General features: G+C 44.5%; 1 protein-coding gene across 2 annotated transcripts in view; it reads right to left on the bottom strand.

Annotated features, from left to right (window-relative positions):
- SNX14 (sorting nexin 14) overlaps positions 1 to 21,032 on the bottom strand; it is an 87,372-nt gene that overhangs the window by 48,101 nt on the left and 18,239 nt on the right. For both annotated transcript variants that reach the window (XM_024193214.2, XM_024193216.2), the window contains exons 7-14: positions 16,389 to 16,473; positions 11,796 to 11,952; positions 4,959 to 5,034; positions 3,977 to 4,021; positions 3,809 to 3,889; positions 3,534 to 3,648; positions 2,409 to 2,564; positions 1,895 to 2,019 (exon numbers count right to left, since the gene is read on the bottom strand). In XM_024193214.2, the coding sequence (XP_024048982.2) occupies positions 1,895 to 2,019; positions 2,409 to 2,564; positions 3,534 to 3,648; positions 3,809 to 3,889; positions 3,977 to 4,021; positions 4,959 to 5,034; positions 11,796 to 11,952; positions 16,389 to 16,473 (840 nt within the window). The remainder of the gene's footprint in view (positions 1 to 1,894; positions 2,020 to 2,408; positions 2,565 to 3,533; positions 3,649 to 3,808; positions 3,890 to 3,976; positions 4,022 to 4,958; positions 5,035 to 11,795; positions 11,953 to 16,388; positions 16,474 to 21,032) is intronic.

Here is a 21,032-nt window from a genome sequence, read left to right as displayed (position 1 = left end):
CTGGTCAGACGTTCTGCAACTATGGAGCTGGAGTCCCTCAAGGCTGCAATAGCAGCAGCTGCAGAAAAAAGCACACAGATACACCATTGTCAATATATTTACTACAGAAAGCAAAACTGCAGAACTCATTCCCCTTGCTCCCCTAAAGTTTTAAGCACTACATTCTCATTCTCACTTTTGTTTGCAATTGCTTGTGCATGGCACCAGTCACAGCATCAGCCATTGTGAGTATGGCCAGCTGGGGATGAGGGAAACGAGGAGAGAATTGCTTGGTTGCATGAAACTAGTAGCATAGGGCACTGGCACTGAATGCTGGCAACATTTTCCACAGGCGTTGGTGATTTTAGCTGATATCTCACTCCTGAGGGTAACAAAGGGAGAAAGAGCACAGCTGCTGCTAGTGTCCTGAAGCTGCCCGGGCCCATATGCCACTAGCGTGTGTACTGCAATGTTATAGCTAACTGGCATGGGAAAGTGTCCTATCAGAGAAGAAGAAATTAGGCAGTCATCCCTAGAAACCTTCAGCAGAGGATTGCAGAGTACCTCCATGAAAGTTTCACTGAGACCTCTCAGGAGGATTCAAGGGACATCCCTATGTATATAAACAAACTGCTCCACTTGGTCCCCCTGCCTAACTCTAGAGAGGAATGAAAAGCAGATAGAAACTCTACCTCTCTTGGTTGTTCTATTACCTCTTCTAGCACAAGTAAATTAACCAAAAGTCAAAAGCTGTGTCCTCCTATTCTCTGGGGAGTGGAGGGGATGGGGGGTAGGATGGGAGTGGTATCCCTGTAATGAAAAAAAATACACACTTACCTGAGGTTCCTTCCCTTGCATCAGACTTGACCATGCTCAATTGTCAGGACTGTGGTGGATCCCCCAGTCGCCTGTCCCACCTCCTCCTCCTCGCTGTTCATGACCGAGGCCTGGGACTCAGGCTCCTCGAAGGTATTGAGAGCGTTGTGCTAGGTGGTAGTGGGGTCTCTGCCAAATATGGCATGCAGTTCTTTGTAAAAGTAGCAGGTCTGTGGCTTGGCACCAGATCGATTGTTGGCCTCCCTGGCCTCCTGGTATGTCTGCCACAGCTCCTTGGCTTTTAGATAGCATTGCTGCTGATCCTTGTCATACCCTTCTCCTGCATCCCTCGAGCAATCTGACCATGCTTCTATGGCTGGTTCAGAGCTGTGCCAGCACAACCTTTTGTCCCTACAGGCCCAAGAAAGCCAATATCTTCTGTCCACTCCAGGTAGGAGTGTGTCTGGAATGTGCAGCTGACATGGTCAGCTGGGCAGTTGCACTCAATAATGGAGAGTTGCTAGGTGTGATTGCCAAGCTGGGCATTCAGGAAAAGGAATTTCAAAAATTCATGGGGTTTTAAACAAGGCAGGGTGGGGGTGGTGCTTTCGGTCCCTGTGACCCGTAGGTAGTGGAGTTCACAATGGTGACAACAGCAGTCAGCGTGAGGCACTGTGAAACAGCTGCTGTAGGGCTGTTAGGATTGATCTAGGTAATGCAGCATCTACACGCGCACTGCGTCGACCTCGGTACATGGACCTTGGCTCAATTCCGCTCAGGGAGGCAGTGTTATTATGTTGGCCTAATGGGCAATTTACATCAGGGTGAGACACATTTAAACATAGAAACGCAAAACAAGGTCAACACAAGGCAGCTTACATCGACATAACTTTGTAGCGTAGACCAGGCCTCGGTTATATTGGCTCTACCCTGATAATACGAGTAAAAAATTATAAAAGAACCTACTTTTACCAGTTAAATAGATAAAACTTGGAATACATACAAGGAGCAAAACTACTGTTTAAGCTGTCACATTTACATTGCCATTTGAAAAAAAGAACTGTGCTTAAAGGCAAGACTTCAAGTCTTTCATGCTTACCTCATCACTGTGACAGAACATAGGGGTAAAGACATTCTCTAAGAGGGAAAGAACATGTTCATATGCTTCAAAAAGGCATCGCATAGTTTGAAGTTTCACAACATCTACATATTCACCTTCAGCAACTGCAGAAAAAAAAATCCTGTTGTGAATATTAATTGGATGTGCCATTGTTGTTCATGAAGTTTTTCTGATTTTTACAGGTCTCAGTCTCAAATTAGTCTGTATAAATTCACGCAGGAAGCATCCAAAATTTTGGAACACTAAAGTGCTTGATAAAGCAGGATTTAAATACATTATCATTCATAGAGAACAATATGCAGGGGACATCCAGTGATAGGAGATAGAAGTATATGCATTCTTGAACACCTCTGGTTTGTTAATGAGGTTGTATAGTTATGATAAAATTAAAGTTAATTATTATTTGGATCGACTAGGATTTTTTTCAGTCTGACAGAATGCTTTATAGATTCCAGTATAAATTCTTGATCATTCCTTTCAATCTCAAACTTACTTCTTTGAATCTCTTCCACGATAAAAGGATCAAATCTAATTTTGTCAATACTTTCATCCAAACAATAGGTTTTGTAGATTTTCTGCACCTCTTCATGAAGAGACATTTTTTCAGTATCTGATAATTCTGGTTGCAAAATTCTGTCATTAAATTCCTCTGGAAGGTGGGGGAAAGAAAATGCATTTGTTGATCAAACTTAGCTAATATAAATGGTGGCACCTTAAAGTGGCACACACGTCAGCCATCGGGGTATGTCTACACTGCATTCAGGACGTGTGATTGCAGCATACCTGAGCTACCTTTGATCTAGCTAGATCAAGAGCAGCTGGAGTAACAACAGCAGTGAAGCCATGGTAACACAGGTGGCAGCACAGGATAGCTCTGTCTGTGCAGGAACCCGGGTACATACTCGAGTGGCTGCTAGCTGCCTCGGTTACATCTATACCCGCTGCAATCACAACTCCAGTGTATACCCTCAGATACCTTTCCAGCAGATATGGCTATACATAAAACCTTAAATGTTTTAAAACTTATGACCAAGCTGATAAACTGCATTAAAGAATTTGGTGTTAAGTTGTATTAATACTTTAGATTTAAACCATAAGTTATATAAATTGATCCATAAAAATAAGAGCTGCAATAAAACTAATTATTCCCTTCCACAGTAAAATTCACCATGTTCCTTTGGAAGACTATGGGTTACGAACATTTTCATTATTTCCCTTCTGTGAAATAATCTCTACAAGTGAGACTTCTGGTTGTGCCTCCTTGCTGAAAATCTTGCTTACAAACCACAGCCATTGCCCATTCTCTACCATTTGATTCTCAAATAAGTGCTTAGAAAGCTGTCTGTGTAACAAAATTTGAATAAGTAATGGCAAAAGGGACACAGCTGCTGAACAAGTTTCAACCTCCTTACATCCTGCAAAAAAGGAAGGCACACCCAGAAGCCAGAACTTTCAGAAATGGCATAAGCTAGAACAGAGATTCTCACAGAATTTTTATAGTCTGCAGTACATCTTTTTAGAGAGATTGTAGCAATGGTAAATATAACAGTAATGGACCAACACCTAAATCATTGTTTAAATTCAATGAGTACACCTAAGCATACTAGGGTAATCTTACCTACAGTCAGACAAAACTGCAACACATGTACAGCCCCTTCCTGTTTCAGAAAGTTCATGAAGCGAAACAAAAGGTCTTGCTGTTCTCTAATCTCCCTCAATTCCAGCTTCAGGACCTAAACATGAAGTAGAAAATGCAGTTAGCTTGGATATTTCTCAAGCTTTCATTAAAATAAACCTTTTCTAATAGAAGCAATGAAAAGAGCACTGGTAATATGTACAGCACATACAATACTTATTCAAAATCTGTATATAGTGAGTATTTTCTTCACTTACAGATGGTTTTTTATTGCGAGGGTCCGCAAATTTCTGCAAGAATGGAATCAAAGAAGCAGCCGGCTCAGTTGCTTTTTCAGGCTGTAGAAAGAGTGTTGACTTACTGAGTAAGATTGACACTGACATGCGTGAATCAATTATAAATGTTCTCATTTTGTCAGTACTCACTGGGCTATCATCAATGAATTTGAGAAGCAAATGGTTGACAGTATCCTAATGGAAAACACAAACAAATTACAACAAACCAATCTGTTTGAAAATCATTCCATTGCTATCCCAGTTTCTAGCAAGATTCTGACAATTTTCATGTCTTAAAATTGCAAACATAAGCAGAATAATTAAATAATGATTCTAACAATTTCTAGATTGACATTTGAATAATCTCTACATCCAGATTCTTAAATCAATGAACTTCCCAAATGAGACATGAACAGACACAAGTTCTCCATCTTGCAAAGATAAGAGCTCTGTTTGGCATTTTAATACCAATGCAGGTCAGGTGAGTTACAGCTGACTACAAGCAGTTCCACAACCTAAACTATTCTTTGCCTGCAGCCAAGCAGTATTCAGACAGTTGTGAAATTTTCTTCCAATTGAAAACCAAAGATCAGACAAGTGACTTTCTATCTAATCTTTATAAATGCAGTGCCACTTATCTATATAAGCAATAAGTAAACAAATTTGCATCTATGAGGAGTGGCTTTTAGAAAGGCCTTGTCCACACACAAACATTGTAACTGTACCGGTATAGTTAAAGTGGTACAACCCTAATGTGGATTAATTTATATAGTTATAAAGGTACCTACAATGGCACAGCTTATTCCATACACAGCTATTGTAAGTATAACTATTCTGGTAATAAATCATACCTCTAACCAATACAAAAATCAGTTTGTAGACCTAGCCTAAGTATTTTTTTTTAATTAATGTAGCCAAATAATCACTAAAACCAAATTAACACTGCATCACCAAAAAAATAAGAGGATTGGGTATGGGGTTATTTTTCTTTCTGTAAACCATTAAGCAGTCACCAATGATAAAACCAATGTGAAGTACTTGTTTCACCACAAAGCACCTCATCATCGGACAAAAAGGAAAACAATGATAGTCAGAGTAAACAAAAATTATTTCTACTGCTCCAAAATCTCACTGGGTCAGCTAAGAAGTCCATGGAGGGAAGGAAAACAGAACCAGACAGGATCTCTCTTATAAGCAATGCCAGGGATCTGAAAGGAAAAAAAAAATTGTATTACATTTTCATAGGGTATGTCTACACTACGAGAGTAGTTTGATTTTAGTTAAATCGAATATGTGCAATCGATATTAGAAAGTCGAACGTGTGTGTCCACACTAAGGACAGTAATTCGACTTTGTCAGTCCACACTACCAGGGAAAGCGTCGACATTGGAAGCAGTGCACTGTGGGCAGCTATCCCACAGTTCCCGCAGTCCCCGCTGCCCATTGGAATTCTGGGTCGAGCCCCCAATGCCTTCTGGGGGAAAAAAATGTCTCGAGGGTGCTTTTGGGTAACTGTCATCATCCAATCGTCACTCCCGCCCTCCCTCCCTCCTTAAAAGGGCCGGCGGGAAATCAGTTCGCGCACTTTTCTGGTCAGTGACAGCGCGGACGCCACAGCACCGCGAGCATGGAGCCCGCTGCGACCATCGCTGCAGTTGTGGCCGTTGTCAACGCCTCGCAGCTCATCATCCACCTTTCACAGAGGCAGATAGAGAGAAATCAGGTGAGGAGGCTACGGCAGCGGAGTGAGGACCTGAACTCCGAGAGTAGCACACGCCTGTCAGAAACCACGACACCCAGCGCCGAGGACATCACGTTTGCAATGGGGCATGTGGATTTTGTTGAACGGCGATTCTGGGCCCGGGAAACAAGCACGGACTGGTGGGACCGCATAGTGCTTCAGGTCTGGGATGAATCCCAGTGGCTGCGAAACTTTCGCATGCGGAAGGGGACTTTCCTGGAACTTTGTGAGTTGCTGTCCCCTGCCCTGAAGCGCAAGGACACCCGCATGCGAGCAGCCCTGACTGTCCAGAAGCGAGTGGCCATAGCCCTCTGGAAGCTTGCAACGCCGGACAGCTACCGGTCAGTCGCGAACCACTTTGGCGTGGGCAAATCTACCGTGGGGGTTGTTGTCCTGCAAGTAGCCAAGGCAATCGTGAAGGTACTGCTTGTCAAAGGTAGTGACCCTGGGAAACGCGCAGGCCATCATAGATGGCTTCGCTGCGATGGGATTCCCAAACTGCGGTGGGGCTATAGATGGGACTCACATCCCTATCCTGGGACCGGGCCACCAGGCCAGCCAGTACATCAACAGAAAGGGGTACTTTTCAATGGTGCTGCAAGCACTGGTGGACCACAGGGGACGTTTTACCAACATCAACGTCGGATGGCCGGGCAAGGTTCATGACGCTCGGGTTTTCAGGAACTCTGGTCTGTTTAGACGGCTGCAGGAAGGTATTTACTTCCCGGACCACAAGATAACTGTTGGGGATGTGGAGATGCCTACAGTGATCCTCGGGGACCCAGCCTACCCGCTAATGCCCTGGCTCATGAAGCCCTATACTGGCGCCCTGGACAGTGAAAAAGAACTCTTCAACTACCGGCTGAGCAAGTGCAGAATGGTGGTGGAGTATGCTTTTGGCCGTCTCAAGGAGAGATGGAGAAGCTTACTGACTCGCTGTGATCTCAGCGAAACCAATATCCCCATCGTTATAGCAGCTTGCTGCGTGCTCCACAATCTCTGTGAGAGCAAGGGGGAGACCTTTATGGCGGGGTGGGAGGTTGAGGCAAATAGCCTGGCTGCTGATTACGCCCAGCCAGACAGCCGGGCGATTAGAAGATCCTAGCGGGACGCGCTGTGCATCCGGGAGGCTTTGAAAGCCAGTTTCAAGACTGAGCAGGGTACCCAGTGACTTTTAAGTTTGTGGACACAGAAGCTGAACTTGCCCCCGTTTCTTTACCCAGTTACCCCCTTCACCCCCTTCCCAAAAAATAAAATCTGTTCTGTTTTGCTAATGAACACCGTTGTCTTCATTACTGTTTTCGGGGGAATGTTTTAAACCTGGGTTTAGTGTTGTGATGCTAATGATGTTTCTAAACTGCCCTCCCCCGCCACAAAGTCACAGAGCAACCCCCCGCCCCCTCCCACAGAACATGAAAGCCACCTCCCAGACTGACCAGGGTAACTAGTCACTGCACTGTGTATGTGCCCTGCTGCTGGGCCTGCCCCCTGCTAAAGGTGACTGTCCTGTCTAATTACCAAGCCCCTTCCCCCCCTTCAGACAGACTCTCCTCCAAAAGAAGAGGATGGAAACAGTAATGAACAGAAACGTATTTTTTATTAACAACCACACATGGAACGGGGGGGTGAAACTTGGACGGGGTCTTGTGTGAGGCGGGTAGGAAAGGACTTTTCAGATTTTGGGGAATGAGAGCCTTCTAGTGCTATAGCAGTCCGCTGGGGTGGAGTGAAAGTTTTCACGGCCCCTGCCGCCCCTCCGTGTTTGGACTTTGGGTGAGGGGGGTATGGGACTTGGTGGCGGGGCAGGGCAGTTAGAGAGAGACTGCAGCGGGGCTCTCTCCTCCTGCCTCCGGTCCTGCAGAACATCCACAAGGCGGCGGAGCGTGTCCGTTTGCTCCCTCGTTAGTCCAAGCAGCGTTTGAGTCGCCTGCTGGTCCTCCTGTCGCCACCTCTCCTCCCGTTCCATGTTTGCCCGGTGCATCTGGGACAAGTTCTCCCTCCACTGTGTCTGCTGGTCTGCCTGGGCTCGGGAACATCCCATTAGTTCAGCAAACATGTCTTCCCGTGTCCTCTTCTTCCTCCTCCTAATGTGCGCTAGCCTCTGGGCAGATGTGGCTGTGGGAATTGGAAAAAGGGAGTGAATTCCTGAGACAGATCAATGTATCTGTGAACAGAGAACATAGTCTTTCTCTGTGAACAAGACCATGCAGAGCACCTATCACACGCACACTGAGGACAAGGTCGAATTTTCGGCCCTCGCCTACAGTGCCTGCGGTCTTGCTGTGGCGAGCTGAGGAGCGGGGCAGGACACCGGACTTTGTCTAGCTGGCAAACATGGTAAGCCGTAGACTTGTGGCTGCTTAAAACTTTAAGAGTGGCACTGGCCTCCTTTCACATAGAAAGCAATGCGAGTCTCTGCTGGCAGCAATCTTGCAAGCATGAACTCTGCCCCTGTCCCAGCCCCTCGCGGCTGTAAACCGCGTGGCTGTAAACCGGCGGTTACCGTTCTGTAAAGGAACGGGCAAGCAGTCCCAATACTAACTTTCCCCTACCTAATTCAAAGCAGGGCATCATGCCAGACATCACCCTCCTGAGGGTCTCGGAGAGCCAGAAGGAGAGGATGCTTCGGGACAGCCTGCAGAAACCGGGGCCATTTGCTGCTATGCTGTGCAAGGCCATGATCCCCGAATACCTGCTGGCGTTGTGGCAGGGAAACGTTTCTTACCACGGGGGGCCTAATAAGCTCTCCCTGCCAAGGAACCTGATAATTAGGCTGGAAAGACACCTGCAGGAGGCCTATGAGGAGTTCTCCCCGGAGGATCTCGCCTCTATCCCCGGACACATCGACCAGTTTTTGGGTTAGGTGCCCTTGGAGGGACAAAAGAGTAGAGCGTCTTGGGCAGTGTAATCATGAAGCGGACATTGTTGAATTTTCTTAAAATGGTTCGGACTATACATTGAAGCGGCCAAAGACACAATAATCATGATACCCTTTGTTCAGATTCCCGTTTTGTTGCACTTTCCTGTTTACATGTTCAGAAGCACTTTACCCATTGTTAATATTTTAAATCTTCCTGTTCTGTTATAAATAAAAGTTTACATACTTGAAAGCACTTTAGCTATTGTTAATATTTAAAATATGCAAGTTCTGTTATAAATAAATGTTAAGATATTTAAAACACTTACTGCTTGATCCTTTCCCTGAATCTGTGTCTGGGGTAACGGCGGGGGACGGTTGGTAGGGGATCTCTGTGAGGGTGATGAAGAGCTCCTGGCTGTCGGGGAAATCAGCGTGGTAAGCGCTGTCGACTGCATCGTCCTCTTCATCTCCTTCCTCATCTTCCCCGTCAGCTAACATGTCGGAGGAACCGGCAGCGGACAATATCCCATCCTCAGAGTCCACGGTCAGTGGTGGGGTAGTGGTGGCGGCCGCACCTAGGATAGAATGCAGTGCCTCGTAGAAACGGGATGTGTGGGGCTGGGATCCGGAGCGTCCGTTTGCCTCTTTGGTCTTCTGGTAGCCTTGTCTCAGCTCCTTGATTTTCACGCGGCACTGCGTTGCATCCTGGCTGTATCCTCTCTCTGCCATGGCTTTAGAGATCTTCTCGTAGATCTTTGCATTCCGTCTTTTGGAGCGCAGCTCGGCAAGCACGGACTCATCTCCCCACACAGCGATGAGATCCAAGACTTCCCGATCAGTCCATGCTGGGGCCCTCTTTCTAGTCTGGGATTGCACGGCCATCTCTGCTGGACAGCTCTGCATCGTTGCCACTGCTGCTGAGCTCGCCACGGTGTCCAAACAGAAACTGCGATTCAAACTGCCCAGACAGGAAAAGGAATTCAAATTTTCCCGGGGTGTGGCTGGTCAGAGCATCCGAGCTCGGACTGCTGTCCAGAGCGTCAACAGAGTGTTGCACTGTGGGATAGCTCCCGGAGCTATTAGCGTCGATTTCCATCCACACCTAGCCTAATTCGACATGGCCATGTCGAATTTAGCGCTACTGCCCTCGTTGGGGAGGATTACAGAAATCGATTTAAAGAGAGCTCTATGTCGAACTAAATGGCCTCGTGGTGTGGACGGGTGCAGGGTTAAGTCGATGTAATGGCGCTAAAGTCGACATAAACGCCTAGTGTAGACCAGGCCATAGTAACTCACGTTATTACATTCATAATTGTAATGGGATGAGATAGGTAAAGTTTATATTTTTGTACTAAAATGTCTTTCCTTGTTTAATAAAAACATGTTATTTTAAAGATATTTCAGCACTCCACACATTCAGACAAGATGTCTAAACTGATTCAACACATCGAAACTAAGGGGCAAATACTATCTTTTCACTCAACAGCTCATTGCTTAATTCTCAGCAATGAAAGAAGTCTAGATAAGGATCATGTAGATCAGGGATTGGCAACCTTTGGCACGTGGGCTGCCAGGGCCGGTTTGTTCACCTGCCGCGTCCGCAGGTTCGGCCGATCGCGGGTCCCAGTGGCCATGGTTCGCCGCTCCAGGCCAATGGGGGCTGCAGGAAGCGGCGTGGGCCCAGGGACGTGCTGGCTGCCGCTTCTCACAGCCCCCATTGGCCTGGAGCAGCGAACCGCAGCCAGTGGGAGCCACGATCGGCCGAACCTGCGGACGTGGCAGGTGAACAAACCGCCCCGGCCCACCATGGTGCTTACCCTAGCAAGCCACGTGCCAAAGGCTGCCGATCCCTGATGTAGATTCTTAACTCCTTCAGCTGGGATCTGATATATATTCTTCCTATAAATCCTTCCATGGTACACTTCGACGACCTAAAACAAATGTTGTTCTGAAGATGAGGCACTTGTGAAGCAGGTGGTCCACTGTTCTATATCGATGATGCATCCAAGCACTGCTTACAGAGTAAAAGCCTATGTAGTATGAGTGAGTCTGGAGAAAGGGGATCAGATTTCAGGAGGGACCTAGTTTGATGCCACACATGGAGCTCAGAAATGCAAGTTAGTGGCCAGCCTGCGACCAGTTGAACATTTACCAAAACTTGCTATACTGATAAGCAATTATATACTGGTATAACTGCACCACATTAAGGGGTTCCACTGATTTAACTAAATCGTTTTTTCAACATATTCCGTTAAATTGGTGCAAAAACTGCATGTGTAGACAATGTCTCAGACTTCAGTGCTGCCACCTATTTATGCGAGCACAGCTACTGATGCCTATCAAGCTGCCCCCTCCACCCCCAAGTCACCAGCTTGCATTAACACCTCCCACACCTAGAGTTCAGTTTTCAAAAATCAACACTGTGTAGGAACTGGCCATAAATTCATGATGCATGCATATCTCACTAACGCTAATGGGAGACTCATACAGAACAGCAAAAATCATATATTTTAGCTTTAATAAAGACATTGGTGATTTCCAACTGTAAAAGTGGGTAAGTTGTTGAGAAGCAGCTACTTTTCATTGCTGTTTCCTGCATTATGTTCACCATTAGTATACTGAAACAGCATTATCCAGTCCAAATACCTTATGATCTCAATAAGCTTCATCTACTTCAGTGCACCCAACAGAACCTTTCCAACATCTAGAACGAGCATACTAACATATCACTGCAGTGGGTCCAAGGAAGCAACAAATTATTCTTTTTCATTTTATTTTTTTGTATTTGGAGTTTCACCTAAGATCACTAGTGTAGAAGCAAGGAAACTGAGCAAGGGCTGGTCTACACTGGGGGGAGGATCGATCTAAGATACGCAACTTCAGCTACGTGAATAGCATAGCTGAAGTCAAAGTATCTTAGATCCTCACAGCGTGGGATCGACAGCCGTGGCTCCCCCGTCGACTCCGCTACCGCCGCTCACTCCGGTGGCATTCCAGAGTCGACGGGGAGCGTGTTCGGGGATCGATATGTCGCGTCTTAACGAGACGCGATATATCAATCCCCGATAAATGGATCGCTACCCGCCCATACGGCGGGTAGCCTGGACGTACCCCAAGTGCTGCTACACCATCTCAATTTCTTTCCCTTCCCGCCTAGTTAATAGATACTACAGAAATATACAATCAACAAAAACATTAAGTAAGAATTCACTCTTTAAATTACATTTAATATGCTTGGTACTTACACAGAAAACAAATTCAAAGTTCAAGCTGACACTGGTCTTCACCCACTTTACTACTATTAAGAACTGCAGCGCTACATGGCATGCAACTGTTGTAAATAGTACAACTTCTAATATATTTGATACCTGCAGTCTGTTGCCTTTGGGGGAAGAATATAAGGGAAAAGAAGTTCAGTAAGTTTTCTTAAATAGTGAAGTTCATCTCTTCGACTCCTCAAAGCCACATGGAGTTCTGGTCCATATTCTTCTAAAGCAGCTTGCTGTAAAAATTCTGCATTTTTCACTGCAAGAAAAAAAAAAAAAAAAAGGTTTAGTATGTTCTCTTTTCCTTCCTACCCTTGTGAAATAATGGGTGAGGAGATTTCTTTCCACTTCGATATGTGACACCAGTTTTTAAACCATTTTTCATCTGCGGATCCCTAACAAATTTCAAATGGAGGCGTAGACTCCTTTGGAAATCTTAGACATAGTCTACGGACCCGCAGGGGTCTGTGGACCACACACTGAAAACCACTGATACATGACATTATCAAGGTAATATTTTTAACATATGCTCAGGTGTCAAAGATACACAAAGTAATAACTGTATAAGAAAAAGACACCTGGACATAGGCTTTGAAGTATGGCTCTACTGTGAAAAGACTACATAAAATTTCCACCTTCTTCTGTAAAAAATAGTAACTTCTTCACTGGACCAATTCAATATTGTATAGTTTTCAGGATATTTTCGCTTACCATTTAGTGGACAACTTACACCTGGTTTGATTTTTAACTATACAACAGCTTCTCTCCATTTGCTTTTACTTAAGTTTCACTCTCCAACGCTAGGCTCTTATTTATTGGTATGCTCTAAATATAATTTGGAAACATCTGAGACTAGAACTTTTAGTTATGTGATGTGTTTCCTACTTAACTTATACTCCAAAGTTGCTTTGGAAGTAAGAGTGAAGCAATACATCTTTTGTGCGGCTTTTCACTGTGTTTAAATTAAAGCTGACAAGGGACTATTTTGTCAAAAGTATAGCATTAAAGTATTCACATATCAGTAGCTGTTTTGAAAAAAAGAATACTTTTTTCACAGGTAAAACCTCTGCACCTTAATTAGCAATAAACATTTTATAATCCCTTTAAATCACTTTAAGTGCAAGGACTGGGTTGTAATAAGTCAGCACAATGAGGTATGAAATAATTCAACATAGGCCCTGTGTCAAGAAATGCACTAAAAATGAATGAATTGCAGAACAGAACCTGTGAATGAGGGGGCTACAGATAGGTGTATTTAGTTTACTAGAATCTGTGCACAAAACGAATCTCAGTTAACGTGTGACTTCACAATCACAAATTATGAAAATGAGTCAATTACTATAGATCCTTATACCACCTGATGAAATGTAGCTAACTAGCATTGCTGAAAGCAGCAGGAAGACACATTCCGGAAACTATAAATAAGGAGCCACCATAGGAGATGGTAGGGAGCAGTCTGAAATAGAGGAGAGGAAAAAGGGAGAAGAGAAAGAGACCTTGGAGATGAAGGGTGTAGAAAGAGGAAAAAAGAAAACAATGGGAAAAGGCCAAAAGAGAACAGGAACCAAGGCAAGGCTTGAAGTCCAGATCTCTGAACCATGGTGTTGTATGTAGCAACACCTCTGGGGAAGGCTTAGGAAACCTTCATGTTAAAAGGAGTTATTTTCAGCTATTTACACATTTCCTAATTTCACATTTTCAGCTGAAACTGGGTATATCTGCTCTCAGTCAGGTAGCAATTTCCCCCCCAAAAATCTCAAAAAAACCCACCCACAATATGCCATTTGCAAGCACAGCAGTGAAAAAAATGCAGCTCTTCTGGTAAGAAAAATGTTTGCAATTTTTTTTCTGAACAGCTTTAGCACCTTAGCAAGTAGCCATGGAAGCTTTACATTTACTATGATGCACCACAAGATGTACCTTTCATTGTTTGGTGAAAGTTAGATTTGATTTGTCTAAGTTATACTTCATGCAGGCTCCCAATGTTACACTGACACTCCGCAAAATAGAGTACACAACCCAAATGGAAATTTCCATTGAAGGGATTGTCAGGATTCCAATGGATGTACTCCTCGCTTAACGTTGTAGTTATGTTCCTGACAAATGCGACTTTAAGCAAAACGATGTTAAGTGAATCCAATTTCCCCATAAGAATTAATGTAAATGGGGGGGGGGGGTGTTAGGTTCCAGGGAAACTTTTTTTCAAATACTGGTACACAGCGATGATGATTGTGAGGCTTGGTTGAGGTGGTGAAGTCAGAGGGTGGCATATTTCCCAGGAAATGCCTTACTGCTAAATGACGAACTAGCAATTGGCTGAGCCCTCAAGGGTTAACTCGTTGTTAATGTAGCCTCACACTCTACAAGGCAGCATGAATGGAGGGAGGGGAAACAGCATGGCAGACAAAGACAGAGACACACACCGTGTGTGTGAGAGAGAGAGATGCGCATTGCTCCTTTCAGTAGGCTGACCCCACTCTAAGTACATTGCCTTTTTAAGTAGATCAGCAAGCTGAGACGGCAGCTGCTGCCAGGAAGCTCCCTCTGTCCTGAGCCCTGTCGTGTGTCCCCCCTGCTCTATGGAAGATGGGGTAAGCGGGGTCCAGGAGCAGGGGGGAGGAGGACACCCTGACATTAGCCCCCCTGTTCCCCCTGCCCCGTACAGCAAGCAGGAGGCTCCAGGGAGCAGCTTCAAGACAGAGGGCAGGAGCAGCACATGGCAGTGGGGTAGGGACAGCTGAACTGCAGGCAATTGATAGCCTGCTGGGCGGCTGCCACACAGGGAACTTAGGGGAGCGGGGAGCTGATAGGGGGGCTTCCAGTCCACCCTGGTTCCAAGCCCCCACCAGCCAGCTGCAACAGGCTGCTCTTCCTGCAAGCAGTGGACAAAGCAGGTGGCTGCCAAACAATGTTATAAGGGAGCATTGTGCAACTTTAAATGAGCATATTCCCTAATTGATCAGCAACGTAACAACGTTAACTGGGACGACTAAGTGAGGAGTTACTGTACTCGCTCATCCTTAAATGAAGTGGAGTGAAATTGCAGCGTTTAACAGAGAAAGGATTGTGGAATATGACCTGAGAATGTGCATATGAAAGAAGGCAAGGCTCCATGGTCCTGTCTTCTTCCATAGGCTATGGACAGGTGCATAAAGAACAGGGCAAAGGTCTCCGTCACACAGATTACACCACTGTGCTGCACAAAGCATTCTATTGCTTCCAAGCAAATACCCAGACATGGCAGAGTTTTCATTTTTCTTTTTAAAGAGCATAGGAAATGCCATACATAAAGACTACATCTAAGAGAATGTCAAGATTGCAAAGCGAAGCACTGAAAACTCAGGAATGGATGAAGTTAAGGTTGCATGTGCCACCTTAACTCTACTCCCTATTGTATTGCATAATCAAAAGTCTTTAGTAGTGATTACATATTACTTTTTCTGCAGAACCCGTGCTTTATTCAGGCCCCAATTCAGCAAGTAGGCCTAACTTCAAGCATGCAAGTAGTCCCACCAGCTTCAACAGCACTACTCACATGCTTAAAGTTAAGCACATTCTTAAGTATCTTGCTGAATCAGAGCCTCAGTGCACACACTGGATGGAGATGTGTTAAATTGTTATACAATCTGTGGAGAATGAGGCAAGAACCTGGTGGAGATGAAGAATGGTGGTGCTGTTAAGACACTGGACTAGAACCCCGGATTCTAGTTCTAGTGCTGCCTCTGCTATAGATTTGGTGCGTGACCACGAGCAAGAAACAGCCTCTCTATCCTCATTGTACAGATGCAGAACAGAGGTATAATACTTGCTGACCTTGCAGGGGTGACAATAAATTCAGCAAAATCCTGAAGAAAAAGTTCCTTATTCAATACAGGTGTTGGATGGTGTGCAGTAGCTAAGGTGCAGGAGGGGATGGGGAGGAGGGGAAGGAACATGCACGCCACATGTTGAATGAGGATATTAAAACAGTTTTTTACCACAAGAACTTCCCCGTTCGTTCGCTAGGCACTGTCTAACCTGCACATTGAGGCCTGAAGTCCGGCAGAAAGTGTGACTGTAAGTACAGACTGTATTTCAATGCATACACTCACAGGGCAAAGTTAAGGATGCCTATGCATTATAAGTTACATACTTGGATTGGTTACATTTAATAAATTATGGATGTGACTTCACACTAGTTATAAAATTAGCACCATTTGTAGCTATTTAATTATAGTTTAGTTAGTAAATTATATAACGTAGTTTAGTTCAGTTAAATAATATATTCACATACACATGCACCCTTTCATTTATTGTTGCTTATCTGGAATTCACCAGGAATGTCTTAAGAAAAATAATCAAAATTTTGCTCTGAACTGGACAGAAAACTCAATCCTGCTCCACACTCCAGGCAAGAGACCAGATTTCTAAATTAACTAAATGTCTACATGTTGATAGTCATAAAATCAAACAAAAACTGTCTGCATTCAGTCCTTGTCAACGTTTGGCCCTCTATCCCCAGACAAGCACCACAGCAGAAGAGGGGTATGGATTTTTTAAAAAAGTGAAGACAACAGTAGATTTGAGAATGAACTGTCAAATTTGCCAAAGTACTGGCAAATGCGAAGCATCAAAAGTTTTAGGCGTAGCATTTTAAACTTACAAACCATTTTAAATTTACAAAACATTAAAGTACATACAAATGTTTCACAGTACCTTTCTGCCTGGCTTTAGCTATGACTTCTATATGTTTCATTGCTGCCTTTAGCATTTTCTTTGTTATAACAGATGGAATGTCCACCTAAAAGAATAAATTTTAAGTTAAGGAAAAAACCAATTCTCCTTAAGTTATTAAAATAGATTACTATGAAAAGTATGTTAATGCAATTTATTAGTAAAATTAAAATACCCATCTATTCAAAAAATAAGATTGTTTTTTACCAAATATAACCACAGTAATAACTGACATGCTCATTTTCATGGGAAAGCAAGGTACTTACAATTACCAATTAATACAGTAGAATCCCTATTTTATGAACCATTTGGGGAATAAGAAGTTCATAACATTAAAAAAAAGGTTAATTTATTACTCGTTCAATGATAATGTACATAAATGGTAAAAAAATAATGCAGTGTGCATATTACGCTCATACATAGGCTTGGCAGAATTCAATTTTTTTCATAATTTCAATATCAAAGTTCAATTTTGAGCATTTTTTATTTTTATCTATTTAAATTTTCACAGTTGTGGGAACTTATGGGAGGTGTTCAGACAATGGGGAAAGATCAGACAATTATTTAACGACAGCAGATGTTGAGATTCAACTAGTTAAACCGTTTTTATCTGTTAAAAAACCATGAATTGTCAACATCACATGTCAAAATATATGAAGTAAATATCCTTAAATAAACTTTAATAAGTTTTCAAGGACCATTTCCCTTACTTTACCCATCTGCAATTTTCTATTATTACTGATGGAAATACTTTTTCGGCAGTTTGTATATGGTGAAATCAATGTTTACCAACATTTATCGATAAAAATCTAATCCCTCCAAGTCTTGTCATACAGTACTGTATGTACATACTGTGCTGTAGTAACTAGTGAAATAAATCACTGATTTTTTGGGGGGGATAAAAATGGTTCATATAACTGGTTGTTCATTATGATTGCTGTTTATAAATTTGGGGTTCTACTGTATTTAGGCCTGGTCTACACTGGGGGGGCGGGGGGGAATCAATCTAAATTACACAACTTCAGCTACGTGAATAACGTAGCTGAAGTCGATGTTCTTAGATCGACTTACTGTGGTGTCTTCACTATGGTGAGTCGACTGCTGCCGCTCCCCCGTCGACTCTGCCTGCGCCTCTCGCCAAGCTGGAGTACAGGCGTCGACAGGAGAGCGCTCGGGGATCGATTTATCGTGTCTGGACTAAATGCAATAAATCGATCCCCACTGGATCGATCGCTGCCCGCTGAGCTGGCCAGTAGTGAAGACATACCCTTAGAGTATCCAACAAAAGTCCTAAACATCTTTAGCATATTTACTGTCAAAATGGAAATCTGTTGAAGTGTACATCTGCAGTAATAATAAATCTTAACTCAATCATTTCAGAATCAATTTAAATGAAACCTCAAGTTCTATTCCACTAGGGCTGTTCTGGCCACTATCAAGGCAATATGCACTCTCCAGCTTTGGCTCCTGAGCATTAAGGCCAAGGACCAGGAGCAAAGCGAAGGACATATTCAGTCCACAGGCAGAGGGTATCCTGTGTCACTCATGCAAGTTCCTCAAGCCAACCAGCCACAGAGTTCCAGAGTGCCAAGTCCAGCCCTCCTCATGCACAAAAAAAGCATTTAGGAGAGCTAATAAAGGGGAAAAAACATGAGCGCTACCTTTCTCCTGACATTTCAAACCAAGATGATTTTACACTACAAAATCTAAGCTAAATAAAAATAAATAAAATGTAATGTCCTTATTGTCTTGTCTCCACCCATTTTAACTCTTGTGTTTAAATACATTTAATCTGAGATTTAGAAATATTTATTCCAAGCAATTAAAAACAAGCAAAGACTTATCAACGAAGACACAGCACTTCAAAAAGTGACTGAGGCCATGTCTACACTACAGAGTTAAGTCGACTTAAGTTTTGTCAATGATCATAAATCGCTTTAACAACATCGGTGGAGCACGTCCACACAATACTCCTTGTGTCGGCTGAGTGCGTCTACAGTCGTTGCTCTTGCATTGACAGAGAAAGTGTTGAATTGTGGGTAGCTATCCCACTGTGCAACTCGTTACCCTCTGTCACCCTCGGCTGCTGGGAGCTCTGCGAATGGATCACAGTGCAGCACTGGAATGTGCTCGCTGCCCCGTGATGCAGTTCTTTCCATCTCATCATTCCATGGGCTTCCTTCTTTGTTTCATGCTGTTTTTCAATAGACCTCCATCTCTGCCTGACAGCATGGATCCTGAGCTGCTGACCATTGTGGTGATGAGTATTATGAACACAACGCAGCTGGTCCTGCAGTATTTCATAAGCTGCGAAACAGATGCCCACCCTGCTGTCTGCCATGGAAATGAATCATTCATGATTGCTGCTGACATTCATGGACCAGCTTGCCATGGTGGACCATCAGCACTGGACTCAGGAAACAAGCACTGAGTGGTGGCATCGCATCGTGATGCATGTATGGGATGAGGAGCAGTAGCTGTAGAACTTTCAGATGTGCAAAGTCACCTTCCTGGAACTGTGCGGTGCTTGCCCCAGCACTGCAGTGCAAGGACACCAGAATGAGAGCTGCCCTCACAGTGGAAAAGCGAGTGATGATTGCTGTGAGGAAGCTGGCAACTCCAGTCTGCTACCGATCAGTCGCGAATCAGTTTGGAGTTAGAAAGTCCACCACGGGGGCTGAGGTGATGCAAGTGTGCAGGGCCATTAATCGCCTCCTGCTACAAAGGACTGAGACTCTCGGTAATGTCCAGGAAATAATTGATTGCTTTGAGGCAATGGGATTCCCTAACTGCGGCAGGGCAACAGCTGGAACACATATCACAATTTTGGCCCCCAACCATCTTGCAATGGAGTACATCAACCAAAAGGGCTCCTTCTCCATGGTCTTGCAGGCACTCATGGATCACTGAGGCCGTTTCACTGACATTAATGCGGGGCGGTCAAGGAAGGTGCATGATACACGTATCTTTCAGAACACTGGACTGTACAGAAAGCTGCATGCTGGGACTTTCTTTCCAGACCAAATGATTCCAATGGGGAACGTGCAAATGCCCACAGTGATCCCTGGAGACCCCATGTATCCCTTGCTCCCGTGGCTCATGAACCCTTACCACTGGGAACCTAGATAGCACTAAGGAGTGCTTCAACAACAGGTTCAGCAGGTGCCAAATGACCATTGAATGTGCCTTTGGCCGATTAAAAGGTTGCTGGCACTGTCTTTTTGGCTGGTTAGACCTCAGTGACGAAAATATTCCGATGGTCATTGTGGCCTGCTGTACTCTCCATAATATTTGCAAATCAAAGGGGGAAGTTTCCCCAGGGGTGGGCTATGAGGCTGATCGGCTGGCCGCTGATTTTAAGCGGCCAATACAAGGGCAATTAGGAGGGCATGGCAGGAGGCTATTCAAATCAGGGGGGCTTTGAAGGAGCATTTTGACAACAATTCCCAGTAATGTGCCCATATGTAATGCATTCAGCCAGGCAATGTTTACTTGCCATCACGAATTACCTGGGTCATGCTTGCTTCTTCAGCATTAATTGCAAGGAGCAAATATTCCTACCTATGGCCAATATGTTTCAATGTCAGCACTGAATGATTTACGTATGTATCTCTGTATTTCACAAATAAAGACATTTAATTTCAAAGACAAGTTTAATAACAGGATCAAACACAAATGTTTCGTCAAACAGGGGACATGACAAAGAACAGTCTCATGGTTAGGGCTGTCACAGCTGGGTGTAACTCCAGCTTTCATTGGGAAACCAGTCCCCAGATGTGGAGTGCACGGGTACTGTGAGGGACTGGGAACACACGATGAATGCATTGGGGGAGTTTGTGGAGGGCATGGACAGGAGTTCTGTAGTGGCTGAAGGGGGAGTCGGGTACATATTTTTTGTGATTGCCGGCTAATGAGGGACTTCAACATCTCTGTCTGGTCCTTGAGGTGCTTTATCATCCACTCCTGCCCCTGTGTCCTTTCCTAGCTATCCAGCCTCAGTCTTTCATTGTCTCTCTCCACGCTCTTGTTTCACTCTGTGCTGCAACTGTTGACTGCAGTGCCTGGCGAAACATATACTCCTTCTGGGTCAGTGCCTTATCTGATGGAGGTGCTCTGCCGGTATAGAGGAGTGTTCTCAAGGGCACATCTGCAGAAAGCAAAGAAACAATGAAAAGAGACAGTATTGAGAGTGCACTCACAGCTATGAATCACAAAAATTACACATCTTTCTTACTGTCCCTCGGCTAGCACACAGGTCTCCGCAAGTCCCAATTATGGTTAGTTCACAGGGAAGAGGGGAATTGGCAAGGGGGAAGGGACAAACGGTGGTTTGGGAATGGGGTTACATTAAGTGGCTAGGGAGCCTATTCTGAATACTGGTATCCTTTTACACAGGCTAGGGCAGTGGTTCCCAAACTTGTTCTGCCGTTTGTGCAGGGAAAGCCCCTGGCAGGCCGGGCCGGTTTGTTTACCTGCCGCATCCGCAGGTTTGGCCGATCGCGGCTCCCACTGGCCGCGGTTCACTGCTCCAGGCCAATGGGAGCTGCTGGAAGCAGCGGCCAGTATGTCCCTCAGCCTGCGCTGCTTCCAGCAGCTCCCATTGGCCTGGAGCAGTGAACCGCGGCC

The sequence above is a fragment of the Terrapene carolina genome, unplaced genomic scaffold (assembly GCF_002925995.2).
Source record: "Terrapene carolina triunguis isolate 2854851 unplaced genomic scaffold, T_m_triunguis-2.0 Scaffold42, whole genome shotgun sequence".
NCBI lineage: Eukaryota > Metazoa > Chordata > Testudines > Emydidae > Terrapene > Terrapene triunguis.
This window is presented reverse-complemented; position numbering and strand designations above follow the sequence as displayed.